At 40.4% G+C, this 24,000-nt stretch overlaps 1 protein-coding gene across 1 annotated transcript in view; it reads left to right on the forward strand.

The window, feature by feature from the left end:
* LOC139759487 (GTPase-activating Rap/Ran-GAP domain-like protein 3) overlaps positions 1-24,000 on the forward strand; it is a 628,035-nt gene that overhangs the window by 276,167 nt on the left and 327,868 nt on the right. Inside the window, 1 exon segment of the mRNA XM_071681664.1 lies at positions 14,967-15,053. Within this exon segment, the coding sequence (XP_071537765.1) occupies positions 14,967-15,053 (87 nt within the window).

The raw sequence follows: 24,000 nt of genomic DNA on the forward strand, positions 1-24,000 counted from the left end.
AAGTGGTCAGGAATGGGTATGTGGAAGGTAAGTGAAAAGAAAGAGATGAAAAGAATGATGTGGGATCTGATAGATGCGAAAAAACGGAATTGCAGGGTAAGGGAATGCTGAAGGAGGTAGTGTGTGAGTGGGATGGAATGAGGGAGTATGTTGGATTGTGGGAGTAGGAGGGAGTGCGGAAGTAGAAGGGAATGCTGGGAAGTGGTAGGGATGGGCATGGGCGGAGGGGAGGCTGCTCAAAAGGGTGGGTGGGATGGGTACCGCTGGTAGGACTGTAAAACTTTTAATGAGAAATTCTCGGTATCATTGGCTATTTCTGGGACAGTTGGTGATGCCAGAGTTTTAATTGAAAATGTTGTTATGGTAGCTTCTCTCAGTGGGATGAGGGGACGTGAAGAAGTGAAAGAGTGACTGAGAGGAGAAAGATGAAAGGTTGAAGGTAGAGGGGTTGAAAAACTGTGGGGGAGAGGCGAGGGACAGAGGGCGCAGAGTGATGCGAAAAGACAAAAGGCATTGATGGGGAAAGTTGTTGACGCTGAGAAATGCCACACCGTTCTTAGAAATACATTGACTTACACCTTCCTTCTTGCCTACCTACCTATCTATCTATCTATCTATCTATCTATATCTATTTATCTCTTTCTATCTATCTATCTATCTATAGCGCCAGGAACAAACGAAGACATGCTATATCCGCTCACATCCATTCTGTAGCTGTCATGTGTAATTTACCGAAACGGCACCTTCCTGTCCACAACAAGGCCCTACACACCTTTCCAAAGTTTACTCTGGACGCTTCACATACCTGGTTCAGTTCATCGACAGCACGTCGACTTCAGTATACCACAACGTTCCATTTTACGCCTCTCTCTCTCTCTCCCTAGAGCTCTCTCTCTCTCTCTCTCTCTCTCTCTCTCTCTCTCTCTCTCTCTCTCTCTCTCTCTCTCTCTCTGTATTTATATATATATATATATATATATATATATATATATATATATATATATATATATATATATATATATGTATATACACACGCACAAACACTCTCAGGTGTAATGGTCAGAGACACTGACAACGATTTAGGCACGGGCTTGTCCGAGCTCGTATCTGGATGCGACCGTCGGTCCACAGCCAATCTCAACTGGTACATTCATACACGGCGAAGGGACGGAGTGAAAAAGAGTGTTGAACCCTCTCCCGTAACGCACAAATAGTAATCACACACATATCATCTTCCAAAAGCTTTCTCCTTCACAGGATGTGTTCCTGTCTAGTCTCTCCTCCCTTAGCCTCTCCTCTCCCTCCTCCTACTCCTCCTCCAGAACAAACTCTCTCCCTGGGATACTTCGTCCTGGGCGGCTGTCACCACCGGATCCCCTGGAGAAGCCTCTTGCCGAATCTGCTGAAATAGAGTGTCATATTGAGTGTGATTTTGCTCACTAAATCTCCCGGTATACGCTTCCTTATTTTTATAAATGTTTTGTTCTCTTGTTTATTGCCGCTATTTAGATGATATATGTGTTATCCCAGTTGGAACATTTTCATGTTTCATTACTCTTCCTGTTACTCTAATATTCACTATCCCCTTTTTTTTAATTTTGTCAGATATATCTAGTTCTTTATATTTTCTTTTCTTGTTCATTTTCGATTGAGTCTTACGTTTGATTTGTTTTTCTCATGGTATGTTTGTCTTTTTGATATCTTTTGTCGTAAAATTTTCATCTGATTTCGCTTTCCCTTCAATCTCTCTTCCGTAACATACCATCTCATTCACTCATACTTTTTTGTATTCGTATGCAACACCTTTATCTGTTTTATGACAAATAAATTAACGTCACCTTATGTCCAATTGATTTGTTGCTGTGCTCCTATCCATAGTTACTCCTCTCTTTGTCCTTTTTATATCCTTTTCCTTCTCTCACTCGTGCTCTACTTTTTCTTCTGGTTCGTTAGACTCTTTATTTTAATGTATCCTTCTCCTTTTCTCGTTCTCTTTTTTCTTACAACCCTAATTTCTCTTCTTAAAGCATCCTTGTTTCATCTTCTCCCATCTCTGAGTTATCATCTACATCCTGATTCCTTTTTTTCATCATCCTTTTCTTTTTCCACCTGTTACTGTTCCTCCCCTCTCCACGCCCTCCTAACTCCCAACCCCTCCGTCCCTCTCCCCTACCTCGTCCACGCCCACTAACTGAATTTTCCAGACACAATACCTGCAATCAGACCTCTCCATTAAAGCCGATTCTTAACTTACCATTGACAGGAGAACTTCCATTTTGAGGACAAACTCGCCGTAAGTTACCGAGAAGGGCTTCGTCTCCTGTGGCAGGTCTCAAGTTCCATCGCTGACGACGAATTGTGAAGCACTCGTGGACCTTGGTAGTTTACTTCGGGCTGGGGAATTCAGTCAGGGAACTTATAGACCTGTTGATGAATTTGAAAGTCTCATGGACCTTAATAGTCACTTCGAAGTAATGACCTCAATCCAGGGACTTAAAGATCGATTTATTATTATGTCATTCATGGAATTTGATTGTTATTTCGACCTGGTGAATTCCATATGAGAACGATTGATTGATAGTTTCTGTAAGTTCGCCATCAGATCAAATAGAGAATTGTTGCTCACGATTCCATTTGTCAAGTGAAACTTGGACATCAATACAAGAGGTCAGAGTAACTGTTGGAGGAAGCAATTGATTGTGGAAAATTTCTGATATGTCGAAGATTTTTGATGTAGAAGAATTTGCAGATTTATCGATAACTGGAAAGAATGAAGTTCTTTTCGTACAGCCATTCGATGAATTTAACACCAGATCCAAATCACAAGCGGTGGCCAAGGAATATGAAGATGATCGAGAAATTATTATTGAATCTGAATATAATTTTGACTACAGCATAATAATCCCTTTATACTGTTAGTTCAGTATCTTTCATGACTTTTCGAAATGAATGATGGTGAGATGGTGAAACGGAAAGGCAATACTTTTCCCTTTTTTTCCAAGGAACCTGAAAATCATGTGAGGAGTTGAATTTATTGACTATTCGAAAAGTGGACTTTGTGAATGGGACCGTAGCCTGGACTTGGGATTTCACTTCGGATTTATCTTCGTGTCCCGGAAGGTGCCTTCTATCCTTTTATCTTCAGCATTTTCTTAATACTAACCTCTCATGTGTTCCTTTCGTTTTAGTTCGTCTCCAGGTTTTAATGCTGTCTTTTCTGTTTTCTCATGTTAATCACCTTAGACACTTGCTGCTCCTCATCTCTGCTTATCTAATTATCTTTAGTTATGTATTTATCAGTTATCATCTCCCTCAAAGTTCACATATATACGACGTCAATCCTTTTTTTTTCCCCCTTCTACAACATTTTGCTTTTTGAGATGATTATCACAGAAACCCGAACAGCATAGACTCAAAGTCCTGACTGAATCCTGTACGGAGAGTGTGATGTATCGTCCTTTTCCCATAGCCAGCCGGGGCTGTGATGCCTATGGTGAACTGGTTCCCTCCACCATTGAAAAAAAAAAAAAAAAACACCTCGGGAATGGTGTTTGTCGCACAAGGGCTTCAACTCGGCAAACTTCAGTGCTGCCTGTTTCTGTCCTACGTCGGCGTCGTGTGTGTTGCGAAGTTCTAGAAGTCGAAAAATGTTTGCAAGTTCTTAAATTGTTTGGCATCTTCACAAAGGAGAGAGAGAGAGAGAGAAAGAGAGAGGGAGAGGACAGTTCGTAAAGATTTTCCTTTTTCTTGTGGGAAATGTTATCAGTAAGCCTCTCAGAACTGGAGGGAAGAGGGTGTTTTTATTGATTGTGGGGAAAGTTTGACAAAGACGAACGAGTGATTATGTGTTTATATATATAATTTTTTTTCATGCTGCGCTTCATTCACTCTGGCATGTGTATTAATACACACACACACACACACACACACATATATATATATATATATATATATATATATATATATATATATATATATATATATATATATATATATATATATATGCATATTTGTGTCAGGTACGTATCCATTGACCAGCTGTAAAAAAAAAAGACTATTGTTTTAATTTCTTTTCTGAGGCAGATCTCTCACTGACGAACCTGTAACAGAGATTGAACCTTTTCGGCACCTCTTACATGAGCAACATTGTTTTTCAACTTTGGTATAAGCCTCTACTGAAGGAGGATGTTTTTAAGCTTAGATTTTTATAATGAACACACTTAAGAACCTTATATTGGTCAAGAATTCTTTCGGGGCCTTTTTTTTTTTTTTTTTTACAGATTTTGGAAGCTGTTTAAAGGATGATAATCCTTTTTAAGATCCTCTCCCAGGGTCAATTTTCTTTTTTTTTTTTTTTTTTTTTTAGGGGAAGGGGTCAATTTACTTGTTTAAAACTCTTTCAAGTAAGATCTAGAGCTTTATTGGACTTTTTTTTTGGGGGGGGGTGGAGGAGGGAGGGTGGTTGAGATTGGGGGGGGGGGTTAGGACAACCATTCTAGTAACATCTTGGCATCTATTAGAATTTTTTTTTTCTTTTCTATGGAAAGGAAAATATTCGATATTTTAGAATTACATAAAATTCTTTTTCAGGGAACTTCCTAAAGATGCAGAAAACCGACCACAAGCTGGGGACCCGACCAGCGCGTTCTGCCCTTTTACTCCTGCCGGCGGGTTGCGCCTCACTAATTAGATAGAATTAATTTGCGACATCCCCTGATGCCTTCTAGTGCTGATCAAGAGAGAGGTGTGGGGAGAAGCAGATGGAAGAGTAGATGGAGGCTGGGACCCATGGGAAGGGAGTGCATGAGGGAATGGGGGAAAGAGGAAAGAAATAAGAGGCGAAGGAATAGCGTGGAGACAAAGGGAATTAAGGGACGGTAAGTGTGATAACGAATGGGTTGGAAAGAGCGATGATAAAGAGGGAACTGCAGTTGAAAGGGATGATAGATAGGGAGGGGGCGGAATGGCAAAAAAGAAAAGTCCATGTAAGAAGGGGAAGGGATAGAGGTATCATGGAGAATAGGAGGAAATGAGGTAGATAGGATGGGAAGTGATATGGAAATAGGAAGGAGAGAGATATGATAAGAGGAAGGAAGGGTGAGGGAGGAGAGATACGAAGATTAGTCAGAACTCCATTACCTGTACTCTTGATATGCCAGTCAAGTAGGCATATCTATCTATCTATCTGTCATATATATATATATATATATATATATATATATATATATATATATATATATATATATATATATAAACTTACAAATGCGTATCACGTAGTGAGATTAACATGCAAATTTTCATAGGATTATGGTGATATATGCACACGCCCTTCTGCACATAATCACATACAAATGAACATACATATATACATAATCTCACGCATGAATTAACAAAAAATACTAATTGCATGAACGTATGCATAATTTTGCTGTCACGTATTCATAGATATACATCAGAATATAGGCATATATGTATATATATATATATATATATATATATATATATATATATATATATATATATATATATATATAAATATTTGTTTGTGTGTGCTTCATTGAATGTGACTACAAATTCAGTATAAATCAGTTTCTTTTCATCTTATGTAACGATTCTTTTATGCTCCTCAGGTACATTCCCAATATGCTGGCCAAATTTCATAGAAGAGGTAGAACCAAAGTTAGAAACCAGAAGTGAAAATTCTTCTTAGGTATACAGTAACACAGAGTTTTTCGGCTCTTGTCATATTGTCACATTACCATCAGTAGGAAACAGATAGATGCTGAATTAGCTGTAATAGTCAGTGAAACATGTTTCAGGAGACTCCTGCCTAGTTACACACACATCCATAACACAACACACACACACACACACACACACACACACACACACACACACATATATATATATATATATATATATATATATATATATATATATATATATATATATATATATATGATATGCAAAGGCATTATGCCTTAACTTGAACATAATGTTAAGGACATGTACAGAGGTATGTGTGATTGCGAATACTTATTCCAGAGATACAGACAGTAATTTATAAGACGCGAAAACAAACATTACACGGGAAATTTTGGATGGCTATGCACACACACACACACACACACACACACACACACACACACACACACACACACACACACACACACACACACTGTCCCCCTCCCCCCCAGTCCGTACCACCACTCCAGAACCATCACGAGAGACGCAGTAACACAAAATGCTAGCAGAAACAGCCCGAGATTAAAATTCAAAAGAATCCTAAACATTTAATTTAGCCAGGAAAACTGCACTTGCTCTACGCTCTGTTGGCAGCCTGCACAACATTCCCAAGCGTGGAGGGAGAGGCAGTGAGAGGCGGTGGGGGATGGGGGAGGTGGTAAGGATGGAGGGAAGGGAGAGGGAGAGAGAGGTAGTGAGGGCGGGAGAGAGAGAGAGAGAGAGAGAGAGAGAGAGAGAGAGAGAGAGAGAGAGAGAGAGAGAGAGAGCACTTACTTGCAAGTGCTTTATGATGAGACTGCCAAAAGGTAAGGAGGCCCAGCGCATATAGCGCTCACTGCTGGAAAATATAGTTACAACGATAGATTCACGTGGGTTATGTGTTGTCAAGTGTCATGAGTGAGGTAGAGAGTTTGTGTATTTGTGGACTAAAAGCCAGCAGCCAATTTTTTTGGGGGGTTGGTGAAGCAGATGAAAAAAAAAAAAAGCTACCTGGGCCAACTGAATGACACTTGATAATCGCTAAAGTGTTGGCTCACTGAGCTGTCGTCAATAACCGCTTCGATACCCCCAAACGGTAATATACCTCCCTGGTTGGTGGCTGTTAGGGTGAGAGAGAGAGAGAGAGAGAGAGAGAGAGAGAGAGAGAGAGAGAGAGAGAGAGAGAGAGAGAGAGGCAAAGGTGCGTGAGTGGGTGAATAGGAAGGGAGATGACGATGTAAAGTGAACGGGATGAATGATGTAGAAGAGAGGTAGAGAGAGGGAGAGAACAGACGGACAAACAGACAAATAGAGAGAAGAGATGATGTAAGAGAGAGAGAGAGAGAGAGAGAGAGAGAGAGAGAGAGAGAGAGAGAGAGAGGCTCGACTCTCACAAAGGGTCTCCGCTAGTCACTTTACTACTGGTTGTCGCCAACATAAAATCGATTAATCCACGGTGGAACGCCTGCCATTACAGCTGGGCCAAGCCTTGTCCCTGAACGGTGTGTCTTAAATCTCTCTCTCTCTCTCTCTCTCTCTCTCTCTCTCTCTCTCTCTCTCTCTCTCTCTCTCTCTCTCTCTTTCCCTGTAGCAGGTGGTGGTGAGCAGCCACCAAGCAGTACTATTCTTCTGGGTGTCGTGGCGGTGAGTAACGGCTACTCAGTAAGCATCACTTATGTTGCTTTTCAGGCGTCATTTCTCTGGCCCAGGTAGATGGCTGTATTTTCATCCCCCCCTCCCCCCCACCTTACGTGGGCTGCTGGCTTTCAGTCCACAGACATACGATCTCTCCATCTATAGCATAGCACTGGACATTATGTAACTCATGCGACCCGATCATTGTAACTCTCGATTTTCCTGCGGTACGCGCTAGCCCAAGACAGGCCTTTTTTTTTCTTTTTTTTCCTTAAAAAATTTCGCCATAAGTAATCATAGGAAAGTACTCTTTCTTCTTCTTCTTCTTCTACTTCTATTTCTTCTTCTTCTTCTTCTTCTTCTTCTTCTTCTTCTTCTTCTTCTTCTTCTGTGTCTTTTACAACAGCTTGACTAAAAGTAAATGTTGATCACATTTACTCATCATCTCTTAGTCAGTGCGTGAAGCTACGCAATCTGTTCGTTGAACGCGATTAAAGGATGGTGTCCGACTCTGATTCTTCATGAAACTTGTAGCGATGTCACTGGATGACTCACAGTGTCCTCATGCTGATCTTCAAAGAGCATAAAAGTGATAAGCGACCCTAGGAATATCACCGACAACTGCAGCGTCTTCTGAAATGATATTCCTCTCGCATATATATAACTACAGTCGTTCACAAAACGCGTTCGTAAAATCCTGCAATTCCTGGGACACTGAAATCCTGTTCTTTGAGGTGTAAGTCAAATGAAAAATTCCCCGAAGTTTGTGGCTATGGAGTTCGCTTTGATTAGTCTGCAACAGAATGTTAATATTCTGTTCATGTGGTTATTTTTCAGTATTGACTTTTTTTTTTTGCCCTTATTCTGTAGCGGTTTGCTCTAAATCATCACTATATACTAATGTTTCTAGATGTTTTCCTTTTCTTTCACGCTTCTTTGGGTCGAAATTTTGCTTAGATAGTGAATTCTAAACTAGTCAGGTTCTCGTGTAGCTCTTATCCTCTTGAATTTTCAGCATCCTTGTGGTAGCCTCTATGAATTTCAGTTCCTGTTCTCGGTATTCTTCGCATTAGTGTATAAAACCTTCACAATGAAGAAGAAAAGAATAAAGAAGTATACGCCTTTGCCTTATGCAACTCACACTGGATTACTAAGGATGCATCATTTCCAAGATCGGATTTATTACAGTATTATTCGTAGTCTTTAGATTCTTGTAGGAGCTTACAACGCAATTTGAAGAGTTACCTTTAGAAAGGTATAATCTCGTCCAGGAACTTCTCACTCCAGATGAGTCCATGATTTCCCTGCTGCTGATTGTAGCGCATTCTTGGGGCTATAGGAGCCTGTCAAAAGAGGTTCGAGGGTTGTTCAGTGAAAAGAAAAAGGTGCATGTTATCTTTATTTAACCATTCTCGATAAATGGTAACCATTCTTGTTGAACCACGTTAACCATTTCCTTTTAGCTCTGTTAACCATTGCCACTGAACTATGTTAACCATCCTCATCTTGCTATGTTCCTGGTAAGCTATGCGTACCATTCATGGTAAGCTATGTTAAGTATTCCTTCTATGCTGTGTTAACCATTCCCGCGTCGTGTGGTTCCCTTGGGGGCTTGTGTCTTGATAATGTAGCCACACCTCAAGATGCTGATGATGCTGTTAGTAGTAATATCCGCGGCGGGTCACCCATATCACCCCTGCAGTCGGCTGCACCAGTGAGGCTGATGAGAAAGAGAGAGCGAGAGAGAGAGAGAGAGAGAGAGAGAGAGAGAGAGAGAGAGAGAGAGAGAGAGAGAGTAAAGAGCAAGCAACGTTGCAGACATGAAAGGAGCAGTGGTTCTCCATTCTGGTCCATGATCAATGTTGCTACTGCTTATTTTAGGCTCTTTACAGCTGCCTATATTTGCATACAAGGTAAATCCCATTAATATGAAGCACAGTGCGACATTTAATTAAAGCTGCGACAAAGGGGATATTGCGTTTGGTAAAGGTTTAGTAGGCATAGCTTGCTGCTAAAAATTTGCGAGTTTAAAGCTGAAGTGTGGTAGTGTGAGAGGGATGGTTGGTGAGTGAGAGTGGGTGGTGGGGTTGGAACGGGGCCGGGACGGGGAAGGAAAAGGGAGATAGGGATATATATATATATATATATATATATATATATATATATATATATATATATATATATATATAATATGAAATGATGAAAAGAAAACATAGATAGACGAAGACAGAGATAGAGATAGATTAATAGATCAATAGATAAAGAGGAAAAGGATAGAGGCTGAAGGGAGTGGGGTCCAGGGTGTAGGGTGGGATGGGAAAGTGGCAGTGAGAGAGGAGGCGACTGGGACCAACACTCCTAAGCCGGGATTATGGTGAAGGCTTTTCTGCTTAACTTACTGAGCTGCGGGTCCTGCGGTCTCGTGACCTCTGCTCTTCTGTTGCTCCTTCCACGGTTGTCCAGAGGCTCTGTCTTTGAGGTCGAACTCTTTGACAGAGGGGCAGGTCTGGACATTTGATGGTGGTTCAAGGGCTTCTCTTCCAGGCCGGTTCTTCCGTAGGGTTATCTAAAGGCCTTGCGCTTCAGTCCGGAGGCTCTGCGTTTGAAGTCGAACTCTTTGACAGCACCTTGGAGAATCATCTGGTGCGCCTGGCCATTTGGTGGAGGTTCAACGGCTTCTCTCGACTGGCTGTTTTGGTAGTTGTCCAAAGACTCTCTTATGTTAGGTCTTGTTCTGTTGTCCAGAGGATCTGTTTGAGGTTTAGTCGATGTTGTGAAGTTAATGGAAGTGCTTGAAAGTCATTATAAGAAAATTTATCCTGAAAGAAGAATATGTAACGTAAATTAGACCTGGTAATAAATCATGTATGGTTCTTCCGAAAGATATTCGAAGGGCAGTATTTGTACAGAGGCATTAGACAGCCACTCCTCTTTCTGACGATGAAAACACACGCCTTAGTAACAAAGGTTTTCTTCTGTACACTTTTTTAAGTCATCAATGCTTTCTCTACCTCAAAATTATATCCACATAAGGTATTCTCATTCAGTCAGACGACGTATTATATGCTTTCTGCACCAAATGTAATGGACAAACAAATATGGAAATTGTCAGTTTCGCTACGACAAAATTAACTCGATGAGATGTAGTCCATTCATAATAAGGTGAACCCAAACTTTCCTAACTGAGTGATGCCAGAAACCATGGTACATCAACAGAATATGCTGAAGTCAAACGTTCCTTCCGAAAAATTAATTTTCAATGAGTTATAGATTTTAATTAACCTATATTAGCTCACTGATGAAGCTGATCTGATCCATTTCAGTTTCGTTCCAATAACCATAATTTGATTTTTCAGTACAGATATTAAATCGGCTCAGCCACCTTCACTAACCATGTACATTAATGCTGACTACGTTCACTGGATATATAGGTCCAACATTTAAGGGTATTTGTTCTAATTTTTTTGCAGCACTTTTCCGGGAATTTCAGTATATTCCTGCCATTCTTTTTCAGACTGAATCAATTCGTCTAAGTATAGATCTTATCTATTGGAGGCGTGGCATCAGTATCTACTTTCACAAGGATATTGTACTCCTATTCGAGGAGCTATCTCATCCACTCCAGTCCATCTTCGTCTGTCTTAATTGCCACTTCGGTACACTTGTATAACAATTCATTACAACCCAACCCAAATACATCGCTGTGAAGTAATCTACTTCGGCCAATATTTTCACAAAGTTAAGATGAAGAACCAAATTTCGTGATGAAATAGAAAACTGCGCTTTCAATTTCTTTCCTATTGGGTGTCGGAGAGAGCCATACTGTCCACTCATTCGCTGACTGAGCCGTGTTACGCGCTTATTGGCTGGAAATATTAATTTTCCTCGCTCATTGGCTGTTAGTCACATTGCTCTCTTACTGGCTGGAAAAGTTACTCAACTGTCTCACTGGATTCCGAAGAGTAATACTTTCTTCTCAATGGCTCTCGTAAGGCCTTTTCACTGAGGGCCAAATTGTTATGTTGCTCTCGTTGACGGCTAAACAGTCACTCTGTCTTCTTATTAGGTGTAAAAAAGATCATAATTCTTTCTCCTTGGTGTGAAACAGATAACTTCCTTTTTCCTTTGTAGCTTGTTGAATGGCGTACTCTCCTTTCATTGGTTGTCATACGGCTCGTAATATTCCTTTCTCTTTTCCCATTTGCCTTTGTCTAATCTTTCTTCCGTTCATTGGATGTCAAGCAGTTTTTCTCTTCCTTTATTGGTCATCTGTCTTCTCATTGGCCCTCAACCTTGTCATCAAATGTAATACTGAAAAATCAGTCCTTCGCATTTTCTTCCCTCTTCCCTTTTCTTCTTGATTTTCTGTAGTCGACCATTAATTTCCTGTGTCTCATTCTTCGAGTGCGGGAGGGAAACCGAGAGGATTCAAGAGACTTTATTAGCCTCACGGAGGAAAACCCTATCTTGGGTGGATGGCCAGCTGGGAGTGTCGCTTTCTCTGCTGTAATGCAGGGTGAGTTTCTTGACTCATGGTACATAGCTGTGTGGAAGTTGCTGGGGAGTGTGTATGTGTTAGCCGCAACAAAATGCCAGGAGGTTATACCATTTCATAGAGTTGCTTGATTGAAATTTCTTACTGTGGATGGCTTGCTGAGGGTCTGTTGAAGGAACTGGTCTGATTGGAATGAAGTAATGAATTGATATCTATTCCTTACGGGAATTTCTAGATCCTTGTAATTACTAAGCTAGTGTCCCAGTGGTCTATATGTGTTGAGATTTAACAAGGTGATTAGGCTAGTTTATCAGCTGTTACCTGCATATTCGTTAATCCTTTGCATAGCACGGGTTCTTTCCACAGTGACATCCTCTGCCCTTGTGATCTGACCAAGCCCTTATGCCTCACATAGGACGAATATCCCGTCCCATCTTCTTACATTCAGGATGAGCACGATCGTCTTCTCAATTACTGGTGTAAGAGGTTTAGTTCCTCTGTCTTTCAAGGGCCTGACTTTTGTGCCTGAGTTACTGCGCGGCTCCACAGCTCGTTGCGGAAGTTACGAAAAGTTACGAAAAACGTAATTGGTCGTTAGCAGAGAGCTGAGTACTCCAATGAGCTGGGGGCTAATGTCAGCTGATGTTCCCAATTTACTGTTATTATGTGTTCGCCGGATAATAATGAGTTTGGGAGTTTTGCGAGAGAGGGTATGTTTAGTTAATTACATGAGGCAGTAGGGAATGCCATCCATGGTTTATGTGACACTCCTCCTTCCGTGGTTTGTGGTGTGGGTATCATATGACGATGCATGATGGGAAGGATATGTTATACTCGGCTAGTTTGTCGGTCTGTATTCATTCATTCATATATTCACATACCAATATGTATATTTATAGATACTTGTGTATGTGTTTATGTATATATACATGTGTGTATATGGAATGCATATATACATGTTTGTATATGTTTATATGTACACACACACACACCCACACACACACACACACACACACACACACACACACACACACACACACACACAAATGTACATGTCCATCCGTCTCTCATGCATTTAGTGTGTCACTTGTCATTGATCCTATGACCCATCAGATATACCGAAGTTTGTCATATAGTAATGTAGCTTACGACATGCATCATTTCGTTAGAATTTGAAGAAATCAGAAGGATGTATAGCGATCCTCACCATAACCATTGAACAATGGAGAAGGGACTTCTCCACCCACACCATACCTGCATGTCCCAAACTGTTTTCTAATTTTAAGTTTTTGAGGCATTTTGAGAATAGAACGAGCATCAGAAAATCTGAGCTGTCCTCTGGTAAGATTTAGTCGTTCCATCATTGCATGACGGTATGAGGTCAGATTCGCTGTTTATTGAAAGTATACCTCTGAACTCATAAACGTTCGTTCTTAGTCATATTTTCCTTTAAAGAAGTCTTTACGGTAATTAAAGCAATCACTTAACGTGGGTGTCTAATTATTTTCTTTTAAGTTTAGGCGTAATTTGTATAGCGTGATGATATATCGATACGGAGGTCACTGTGCTTCAAGTAATATAACATAATTGGGTTCCTCAGTAACAAGAAAAGCAATAAAGATTATATCAATAGACAAAAGAAGAAGATATTTGTTGAATTACTTAGCATTATAAGACTGTTGCAATCGAGTGATTTAGATTCTTATATACTCGAGATCGAACGTCTGTTTAGATTTGCTTTGTGATATCCTCTTCTTTTGGGAAGGATTTTTTTTTTCTTTTTGTTATTCTCGCATCCTACGAGGATATCGTTAGGTGTCTGCGTATTGTGTTCCTTCGTGTGTGTGTGTGTGTGTGTGTGTGTGTGTGTGTGTGTGTGTGTGTGCTCTTGGAGGATCGTTTCTTGGAAGTAAGCATATCACGTCAGTGTAATTGGCGAGTCAAACAAAAATAATGACTTCTGGTACTTACTGTGTCGCAAAGAATTATATAAGCTTGAAGGATACTTTTCCTCACACACACACACACACACACACACACACACACACACACAAGGGGGGAGAGAGAGAGAGAGAGAGAGAGAGAGAGAGAGAGAGAGAGAGAGAGAGAGAGAGAGAGAGAGGGGAGGGGTATGAGCGTGTACATGCAGCCGTACTCTTGTTGGCTTTGAATTTTGTATACGCTTCTCCTGTCGCTGGTGTTTCGCATCTGCTGTTTCCTCAGTTTATACTGTTGTTACATATGAATGTTGATACTATCGTTTTGACCTACTACTACTACTACTATTAAGACTACTACTACTACTACTACAACTACTACCGTCACTATTGTTATTGCAATGTCTTATATCACTTCTAATATTACTTCTATTTCTTATTTCACCTTTACATTATTATTACCCTCACAATTATATATGTTATAGATATTTGTTGCGCAGAATTTGCAAGACGTCTCCATGAAGAAGTGTTAGTTGCATCGCTGACGTCTAGATGAATATCTGAAACAGATATAATGAAATAATATAGGTGTAGAATGATAAAGTTATTAGAAATTCAGTTGGATGGAAGCCTGTTTAGGATGTTATGTAGAATGTGTGAGAGATGATGGGTTGAGCACGACAAAGACACGACAGGGAGAGATAGACAGCAGAGGGGAAGGGTAGATGCACTGTGAGAAATAGTTAAGGCTGGAGATATTTTGGAAATGAAGATGCTTGAGGGATGATTAAGCATCTGATTCAAAGGACGCATTTTGTGTACTTAGGTGGTGTGGGAGGAGACTAATGTCTCCCTGGACAAACCAACTTAATAGGCAGAGTGCAAGAGTAACAGCCCTTTTATAAGTGTAGATGTCCATATGTTCCACATGAACTTAGAACCCGGGTTTGAGGAAGTGTGTATGATTTTTCATAGTCTGCATGTACTTGATCCAACCAATGGAAATAGGAATGAAGTAAGAATGATACATAGTACAGACTAATAACACAACCATTACTTTTAGTACTCCACAACTAATATCATATGTTCTCCTGATACGACAGTTGACATTATATGACTATAAGGACACTTGTAAAACTCTCAAATTACCCAGTTTTTCTCCCATTCTCCTCCAGCTCCCGCAAGTCGAGTCAGAGGGCAACGAGCTCAACGGACGCCGATTCCGCATTGAGAGTGGAGAGGCTCTGGGAGACAGGGATGAGGTAAGTTGATAATGCTGTATTGCTACTGTAGAGGGTTTGACGCATGAAGCACCTAAACCGCTTTGTAGCTCGCACGGGATAAAAAGATCTAGAGCACCTTAGGATAAAGGTTGTAATCACACGCTTGATGTGCTTAGGATGAAGTGCTTGGAGCTTTTTGGTCACTGTTTCAGAACGAAAGTAAAAGCTTTTTTTGCCTAAGTGTTAACACGATAAATTTTAATATCAAAATACATTGAGGATCACATAGGGGTATACCATCTTAGTTTAGAATTCTAATGAATTCTGACTTTAAATTTCTGCTCTATTGAAAAAAGGAAAAGATGAAATACAGGTCATTGAATAATAGAAAATACAAAATAAAAAAAAATTGTCCACATGCCAAAAAATTTGGGGCTCATAATATATAAAAAAGTTATCAAATATTAGAGCACAACATGGAAAATTTTTGTATGAAAATGGTATTTGAAAGCCATTGGATTAAAAGACTGTGCGCTGAACTGTTAGTCGGAAAGAGGGGAGGCAGGTAGGGAGTTCTAGTATGATACTGCAGGAGACATTCGGTTGGTAGTGAACGGTGAAAGGTTAGAAAAAAAGAGATAATGTTATAGTCAGGAAGAGGGAGATACACCAGAGAGGAGAGAGGAAAAGGCAAACATAGTGTAGATGGGGAGGTAAGTGATAGAGAAAGGGAGGATGTACGAAAGGGATATGAGGTTAGACACAGGACACAAATGGTAGTTTGGTGGAGGGGTAAAATGGTGAATGTAGGAGTAAACAGAAGAAGATAGAAGCTGACGAGAGGATTATACAAAATCAGTGATGTATTGATGGTAGAATGAGTGAAGGATAATGGAAGAGAGAATAGGCAGAATGAAATGATGTAAGGATGGCTGGACGCAATATATTTACGAGAAAATTTAACTTGCGGAAAGATGTTTTTAAAATTGTATTGTATGAGTATAAATAAGAAAAAGGCATATGCGTTTGGAAATTGAGGCTCGAAGCTCAAGGCAGTAAGCAAGGGAGAAGAATGAAAATTGTTTAGGACAAACCTCTGGTGATATGAAAGAAAGATAAAAGTCAGAAAAGCGAGAGCACAACCATAGAGAGGCAGAAATAACAGTATGGTGCGGGAGGTATGAATTATGAACGATGTATAAACAGTTAGAGGCTAGCATAAGACAGGGAAACAAAATAAATCAATCCAAGATAGATAGGGTACAAAAAAAAAAGTTTACTTACATAAGGGGAGAGTTTGTGAAAGTGGGATAGAGTGTAAGGAAATAGCAAGAGTAAATCCAAGAGAATAGTCAAAGTATCTGAAAGTGAATTCATAAAAAGGTGTGTGTGTGTTAATGTGTAAGAAAGAGATGTGGGAAGAGGTAAAACTCGAGTGGAATAGATTCAAGTGTGAGTGTATCCTGACGGTAATGGGTTTCCAGTGGTACTCCCTGGAGGCTGAGCTTAGTGCTGGTCGCCTTTGCGAGCTGTAGTGGTCGCTGAGTCGGACTGTCATACAATATTTCGAGATAGAACTTCAGACAGCGGTCGGCTTACATTCATGTACGTGCGTACATCTTTCTTTTCATACTTGTTCGCTGTTTCCCACGTGAGAGAGGTAGCTTCCAGAGCAGATGACAGCCTTAGAAGGGGAAAAAATTCTCATTTGGCTCTCTCCTCCATTTCGCCTTTTGGACAGAAATACAGAAGGGGAGAATTACCAGACTCTCGCTCCCGCCCTTCTTAGTCGCCTTATACGACATGTAGGAGGTACACACACACACACACACACACACACACACACACACACATATATATATATATATATATATATATATATATATATATATATATATATATATATATATATATATATATATATATATATATATAAATGCAAAACCAACAGCAGCCAACTCTGGGGAGCGATAAAGAAAATATTCATCTCCCACTCCACTCTAGCTCCCACACATGAAGCACCTAACTTAGCCAACAATATTGCCTCTGCTAAAGGACACTGAACCATACTCATGGAACACTGCTCACACCCTCACTTCTAAACATATGAGTTTTGAAAAGCATCCACAAAACCCAAGCCCAAACAATTGCTCATCCTCCTTTTTGATCCTAATGACATTTGAAACGCAATTAAAACCTTAAAGAACACTTGAGCAAATGGCACTTTCACCATTTCAAACTTTCACTTTATTAATGTAAAATGTTTCACGATCACCCACACAACATTACTTTAGACCCAATTATTCCAAAGCGCAAGGACCTTATGCAACACATTCTGGATGGTTTCAACTAACCGCAACCCCCTGCTGCATGGTACTAGTTGCAATGGATATTAACAACGTTCTCTCACGAAAGATACTTGACACCACCCTCCGCCAAAATAACAAAATGGTTAACCAGCTTCAGAGCTGACAACCAGAGTCACTGACAAAGGCTTCACCTCTATATCCCTTTAACGTTGCAACAGGGTGCCCCAGGGTGCTCTTCCTTCTCCAGTTATTTTTAGTTTCTTTGTGCACTACATTTTATCACCTCGTATCACGTCACAAACACCATGACGCTACTTGAGTAACTACAAACATTCACCATTACAATAAACAGTTTAATCATGGACTCGCTCAAAACAGAGAGCATACATCTCCGTGGGAGTCCACCACCAACCCCTTATCACCAGAAATCCATGAATCCAACATGAACACGTACCCTCTGAATGGTTAAGACCTTCTACTCAACAGAATTTTAACTGTACTTGGTGTCAGATACTCCACACCACAAAAAGATCAACACAGAGGCCATAAACAAATTAAACTCTCGCAGAACACAAACAGGCCCCAGATTTTGACGAGGAAAATCATTCTTTAGTATCCTCTAAAAACTTTTAATCTGCAGCATAAGCTAAGCCTCGGCTTCCTGGTCATCCTCCCGTCAGATACAATCATAACTAAGCTACGAACCACATAAAGCAACGTTTCTCAAAACAATCACCGGCTACTTAGCAACCACGAATGTTCAACACCGACACAAAGAAATGAAACACTTCCAGCACAGACTCACTTCGATATGACTGGCACTAAGTTCTTTGTCTTTGCACTAGACCACCTTTCCAAACCAATCTATACCCAACTCTTAACCCCAAAATAGAAAAATTAAACTTATCTATTCTTCATGTTACTACAGCCTATTATGACACATTACTCCTCCAGCGAACACACCAATGACAAAATATATACACACGTTAATGAATGATGAAGCGTTAACAGCCACCCTCCCAACCCAATCTTAAACTTCACACTAAAATACATATAGGACTCTGAAATTACATTTCCTAGTCATGCACGAGTTACAACTCGTGCATGACACTTTCTGGTCTGCGTTCTGGACGCCGACTACCTCACAACACTGCAAACACATCACCAAGAGTCAACTCCCATACAGAAGACACTAAACACTTACTTGTCAGTTGTCCAAGTCTCACCCCTCATACATACACACAATATTACATATAGAAGGGGAATTTGAGGTAGGATATCACACACACACACACACACAGAAATAGGTATACTGGTGGTGGATATATTTTTCAGCAATGCGTATATTATATATATATATATATATATATATATATATATATATATATATATATAGATATATAGATAGATAGATAGATAGATAATATGCGAATATATTGCTCTTGGTAGAGGGAGATGTAGGCAAGTCAGGTGTTGGGCGAATATATCACGTTAGGCTGTAGTTACAGAAGCGGTTGTACACAGGTCAGGTCACCAGGGCAGGACTGGAGAATTTCAGATGTGACGCGGCGGGAGGTTGTTATTACTTCTGGCAAATTGAATAATTTCTCTACCCACATCTATTTGTCGCTGTCTTTTGGTCTCTTTCTCGCTTTTGTCTTTCTGCCTACTGATGTACGTATCCGGAATTCATCTCACTTTCATATACCATAACCCGTGTCTGGTTCTTTGAATCTACGTGCGTAGGTTTGCGCTTGAAGTATTCATAAAGTTCTTGGAGTAGCTAGGCATTTGACACCTTATTCCGGTAAAGAGCATCAGCATAATGAGTATCTTTAATCTTCTAGGCTGGGAAAGAAGTCCGGATAATTTGCCTTAATAGTCTTTTGAGGGATTTTGTTTTAGAAGAAGGAAAGGAGCTACCAAAAAGGGAGAGAAATCTCATTCAACGTATTTTGTACAATCCGAATGCAAAAAGCGCCCTTTCTTCCTTATACCTCGCAAGATCCGCAACCATCTCACCTACTCCTTCCTACTCATCCAACCTCAACGCTCCCTCAAGTCTCTACTCTAACCATCCCCCCCCCCATCACAACCCCCCTCCCCCTCAAAAAAAAAAGTTCATGGTGAGAGGGACTAGTGAAAAATTCCCTTTGATCGCGTCGGGCCATTCCATCATGGCATAATGAACTGGCTTTAAATATTCATCGCTACTAACTAATCGGATCAGTAATGCAAAGTGGGATTCCTGGGTGTTGTGGACATGGGCTAAAGGGATGAAGGACTAAGGGACGATGGGGGGAAGAGAGACAGACAGACAGACAGACAAAGATGACACAGGGATAGAAGAAAGAGGCGTAACAGCGAGGAAGGATAGGTTGACAGGGATGCATGATGGGTGGGAGCTGTTGTGTGACGCAGCACCCAAATTATTCTCGGGAATAGGGAGGGGGTTGGGTGAAGCTGTTAGAGGAGGATGGAATGAGTGAGTGACGCATGGATGAGGGAGAGAAGGGGGGAAGTGAAATGCTATATGGGTCCGTTGTTTATCTGATACTTTTGTTATTCTGGCTTCAGGGAAGGTACAGTGAAAATGATTGCTGGGGGAACGAGAGAGATAGAGAGATCGTGGTAGAGGGAGAATGGGAGCGGGAATGAGGGGAAGGCATGAGAGGGGAGTTTGGAGGACTAAGGGGATGGCCAGGAAGACCTTAAGGATATAATGAGTTAAGATAGAATGAAGACAGGATGGGAATATCGGCCTACCTATGACGAGCTTTTGCCAGTAGTTGGAGAAAACTGGTAACGCTCACCGATCGTCTTGCGTGATTTACAGCAATAGGCATAGAGAAAGATATGACTGAGAAGTGATGAAGGTAAAGGGATGGTGAAAAATATGAAAGATGGAGTGAAAGAACTAAAGAGATAATTGAGACTCTCCGCAGCTTCCACCACAGCTAAACACGTGATATAGCATCACTACTCCAGCTGAAGTTCCTCCACAGTCAGTGTCCACCTCAGCTAAACACATGTTACAGTATTACCACTCAAGCTTAAGATCCTCCACAGTCAGTTTCCACCTCAGCTAAGCACATGATCAAACCACACCGCTGCAGCTGAAGTTCCTCCACAGTTTCCACCCCAGCTATATGCCCAGAGTCGAGCCAGCCACAGCACTCAGCTGTCCATGAACGAGCCCCACTACCGTTTTATCGTTCCGGGAGTACGGGGCGATGCCAACTAGATGATAAAAACACCAGGCTCGCCCCTCTACTAGGGTAATGAACCGGGGATATTGCCACTGGCCTGGTGAATATTCCAGGTAAGGGTAATAGAGAGATGGGAGAGGAGGGAGGAAAGCGTGTAGATACGACAGAGTGTAAATGAAAGAGAGAGATAGATAGAGAGAAAGAGAGATGGAGAGGTATATATATATATATATATATATATATATATATATATATATATATATATATATAGATAGATAGATAGATAGATAGATAGATAAAAGAGGTAGAAATTTGTATAAGATAGTGATGGAAATACAGATGAAAATATTTGATACACATAGATATAAAAGTAAAGATGAAAATAAAGGTATGGAATAAGAAGAAATTAAAATAGATGTAAATGAGAGATTAGATAGAAAGAATGATTTAGAATGAGAAAAGTGGGGAATAGAAGCATATGGAGAATAAAAGGGAGACAGTGAGAGAAAAATTTTGAGAACACTTTGAGGGGCCATTGCTTGGGGGTTGACACACACTTCAGTCGTCTCGTGCATTACGGAAAACTTTTGGTCGGCGTTCCCCGCATTAAGTGGCGGCGGAGCGCCTTTACTGGACGGATTTCGGTAAGCAATATCCGACTCGTTGGATAAATTCAGAAGAGGATTAAGGTTGTGACACGGGACGCACACTCTCTCTCTCTCTCTCTCTCTCTCTCTCTCTCTCTCTCTCTCTCTCTCTCTCTCTCTCTCTCTCTCTCTCTCTCTCCCTCAGCATTGACCCTTTGTGCAATGATACATTTTTTGTTGTTGTTGTTGTTGACTTTGGTATTCGACTTTCCTACCACCTGTTCATATGCTTATTCTCCCTGCCTCACAGGCATCTGCAGTGCTTTCCTCCCATGTCGCTGTTGTTCTATCCATTTGTCGTCTTTTAACTTCACTCCTGATGATCCCGGTCAAGTCCCCACTTGAAGATACTCATCTCATGCCCTTGCAACTGACAATTCCATGTCATTACGCCATTCTTCCCCTTCTCCTCCTACTTCTCCTATTTGTATGTATCTTATCTGCTACTTTCTTAATACTCTCCCTAGAAATTGCCTCACATCTCATTCACTCTCACAGTCATAAGATCTTTAAAGACCTTTTATCACGGACCCTTGGAAGGACCTACCAGCCTCCTCATCTCTTAACCTCTTACTCCTAATTACACTCTCATTATTGCTCCCACACCACTCCTAGGACACTCACCACCTGTTCTGTGCCACTCCCCCGGCAAACCTCTTTCCACTCTAGTGTCCATCACCTGCCTTTTTTTCATTTACAACTAGCAGTTGCGTCACCCAAAACTGCGCTATGTGTACCGTCAGCACTCTAGCAAGAGTATGTATGAATGAGTTCATGCCCGGGAGTCATTCTTTTTTTGCTAGTTTTTGTTTGTTTTTCATGACAGAACATTTTGGAGCATGAGTAGAGGAGGGGACTTCTTATTTCTGTTTGCGTTTCTGTCATTTGTATTCATTCTATCTTACTACGACCCTCAACGTTTGCGTTTGGGTAAGCTAAATAAAAAGTTCTTCTTCGTCTCCGCTGATCATCGCTTGCCTGATAATTGTATCAAAAAGGAAAGTTTGTTTAGATTTTTTTTCCCACTTAGATATATCATGTCAATTATTTTTCTATAGAAAATGTTGGGGCATTCACTTTTTGTTCACATCAATTCAGATATTTTTCATATATATATATATATATATATATATATATATATATATATATATATATATATATATATATATATATACCTGCCCACAACATCCCTCGTCTTTCCTGACGGATTCTCAACTTTCACATTCGCCACTTTTCTCCGGAAAACACAAGAGTCCTCCGGGTATGATAAACATAATACAACACCTTTCCATCTTGCTTCGTGCGTCTTGAAGTTTTCTCTCTCTCTCTCTCTCTCTCTCTCTCTCTCTCTCTCTCTCTCTCTCTCTCTCTCTCTCTCGGACCGATACTTCGCTCTACGTACTAGTAAAAAAAAGAAAAAGAAAAAGAGGAATATGGAACATAAAGATGAAAAGGAAATGTTGGGTAGAAAAGTTAAGCATATTGTTAAGGATATGCAGGAGATGTTTGGTAATGTATGAGATCATAAAGATTCGAATGTACTCGATGATGATGGACGTATGGGGAACTCAAACTGGTGATGATCTTAGGGGTAGCAGTAAGGAGGAAGAAAGATTGAATAAAAACTATTAAAGAGACGTACTCAAGACTAAGGAAGAAAGATTGAATAAAAACTATTAAAGAGACGTACTCAAGACTAAGGAATATATGACGTTAAAGTCTAGACACCGAAGTGGTAGGTTCAAATCCTGGTAGCGGCAGTCGGTCCTTAGTTCACCCAGCTGTTCATCCTCCCCTACGGGCCAGTTAGTAAATTAGGTATCTGGCATAGGATTATATATATATATATATATATATATATATATATATATATATATATATATATATATATATATATATATATATATATCCCGGGGGATAGGGGAGAAAGACTACTTCCCACGTATTCCCTGCGTGTCGCAGAAGGCGACTAACGGGGGAGGGAGCGGGGGGCTGGAAATCCTCCCCTCTCTTTTTTTTTTTAAATTTCCAAAAGAGGGAACAGAGAAGGGGGCCACGTGAGGATATTTCCTCAAAGGCCCAGTCCTCTGCTCTTAAACCTACCTCGCTAACGCGGGAAATGGTGAATAGTATGAAAGAAATATATATATATATATATATATATATATATATATATATATATATATATATATATATATATATATATATATATATATGTAACGTTGATGAGATGGCCTAAATTTGGAGTTTACTTGCCCGTGCCGTCTCAGCTAACATAAAAAAGAAGCCAACGAATTAAGAGACGTGATACAAGAGACAATATTACGGATATGCTGGTTATATTCAAAGGAGATAAGCGTTGACTGGGGCTATAAGGGAAGAGATAGCGGATATATATCTGACAGAGTTAGGGAGATACTGCTGCGGTAAGTGACAGAGATAGAGATATATTGTAGTTGGTGTCTCAGGATAGCAGACATATTAGAGTTATAATGGAGAAGATATTGGTCACAACTTTGAGTTACGCGCGCACGCGCCCACACACACACACACACACACACACACACACGCACACACACACACACACAAGCAGCATGAAGTAACCACACACACACACTTTCCATTGAGGCACTCCGTGTGTTATTTATTCTCTCTCTTTCAATGCGAGGCTATTCATGGACTTGGTGATGAGAATGCAAGGATGGTGATAGGAGGTGTGGACGGAGATGGAATATAGAATGGATGCTGGAAAAATGTTCGTTGCACCTACGTCCACCACGAAAAGATGGAGTGTCTGACAAAATAATTTTTTTTCAACCGT

The sequence above is a fragment of the Panulirus ornatus genome, chromosome 33 (assembly GCF_036320965.1).
Source record: "Panulirus ornatus isolate Po-2019 chromosome 33, ASM3632096v1, whole genome shotgun sequence".
Taxonomy (NCBI): Eukaryota; Metazoa; Arthropoda; class Malacostraca; order Decapoda; family Palinuridae; genus Panulirus; species Panulirus ornatus.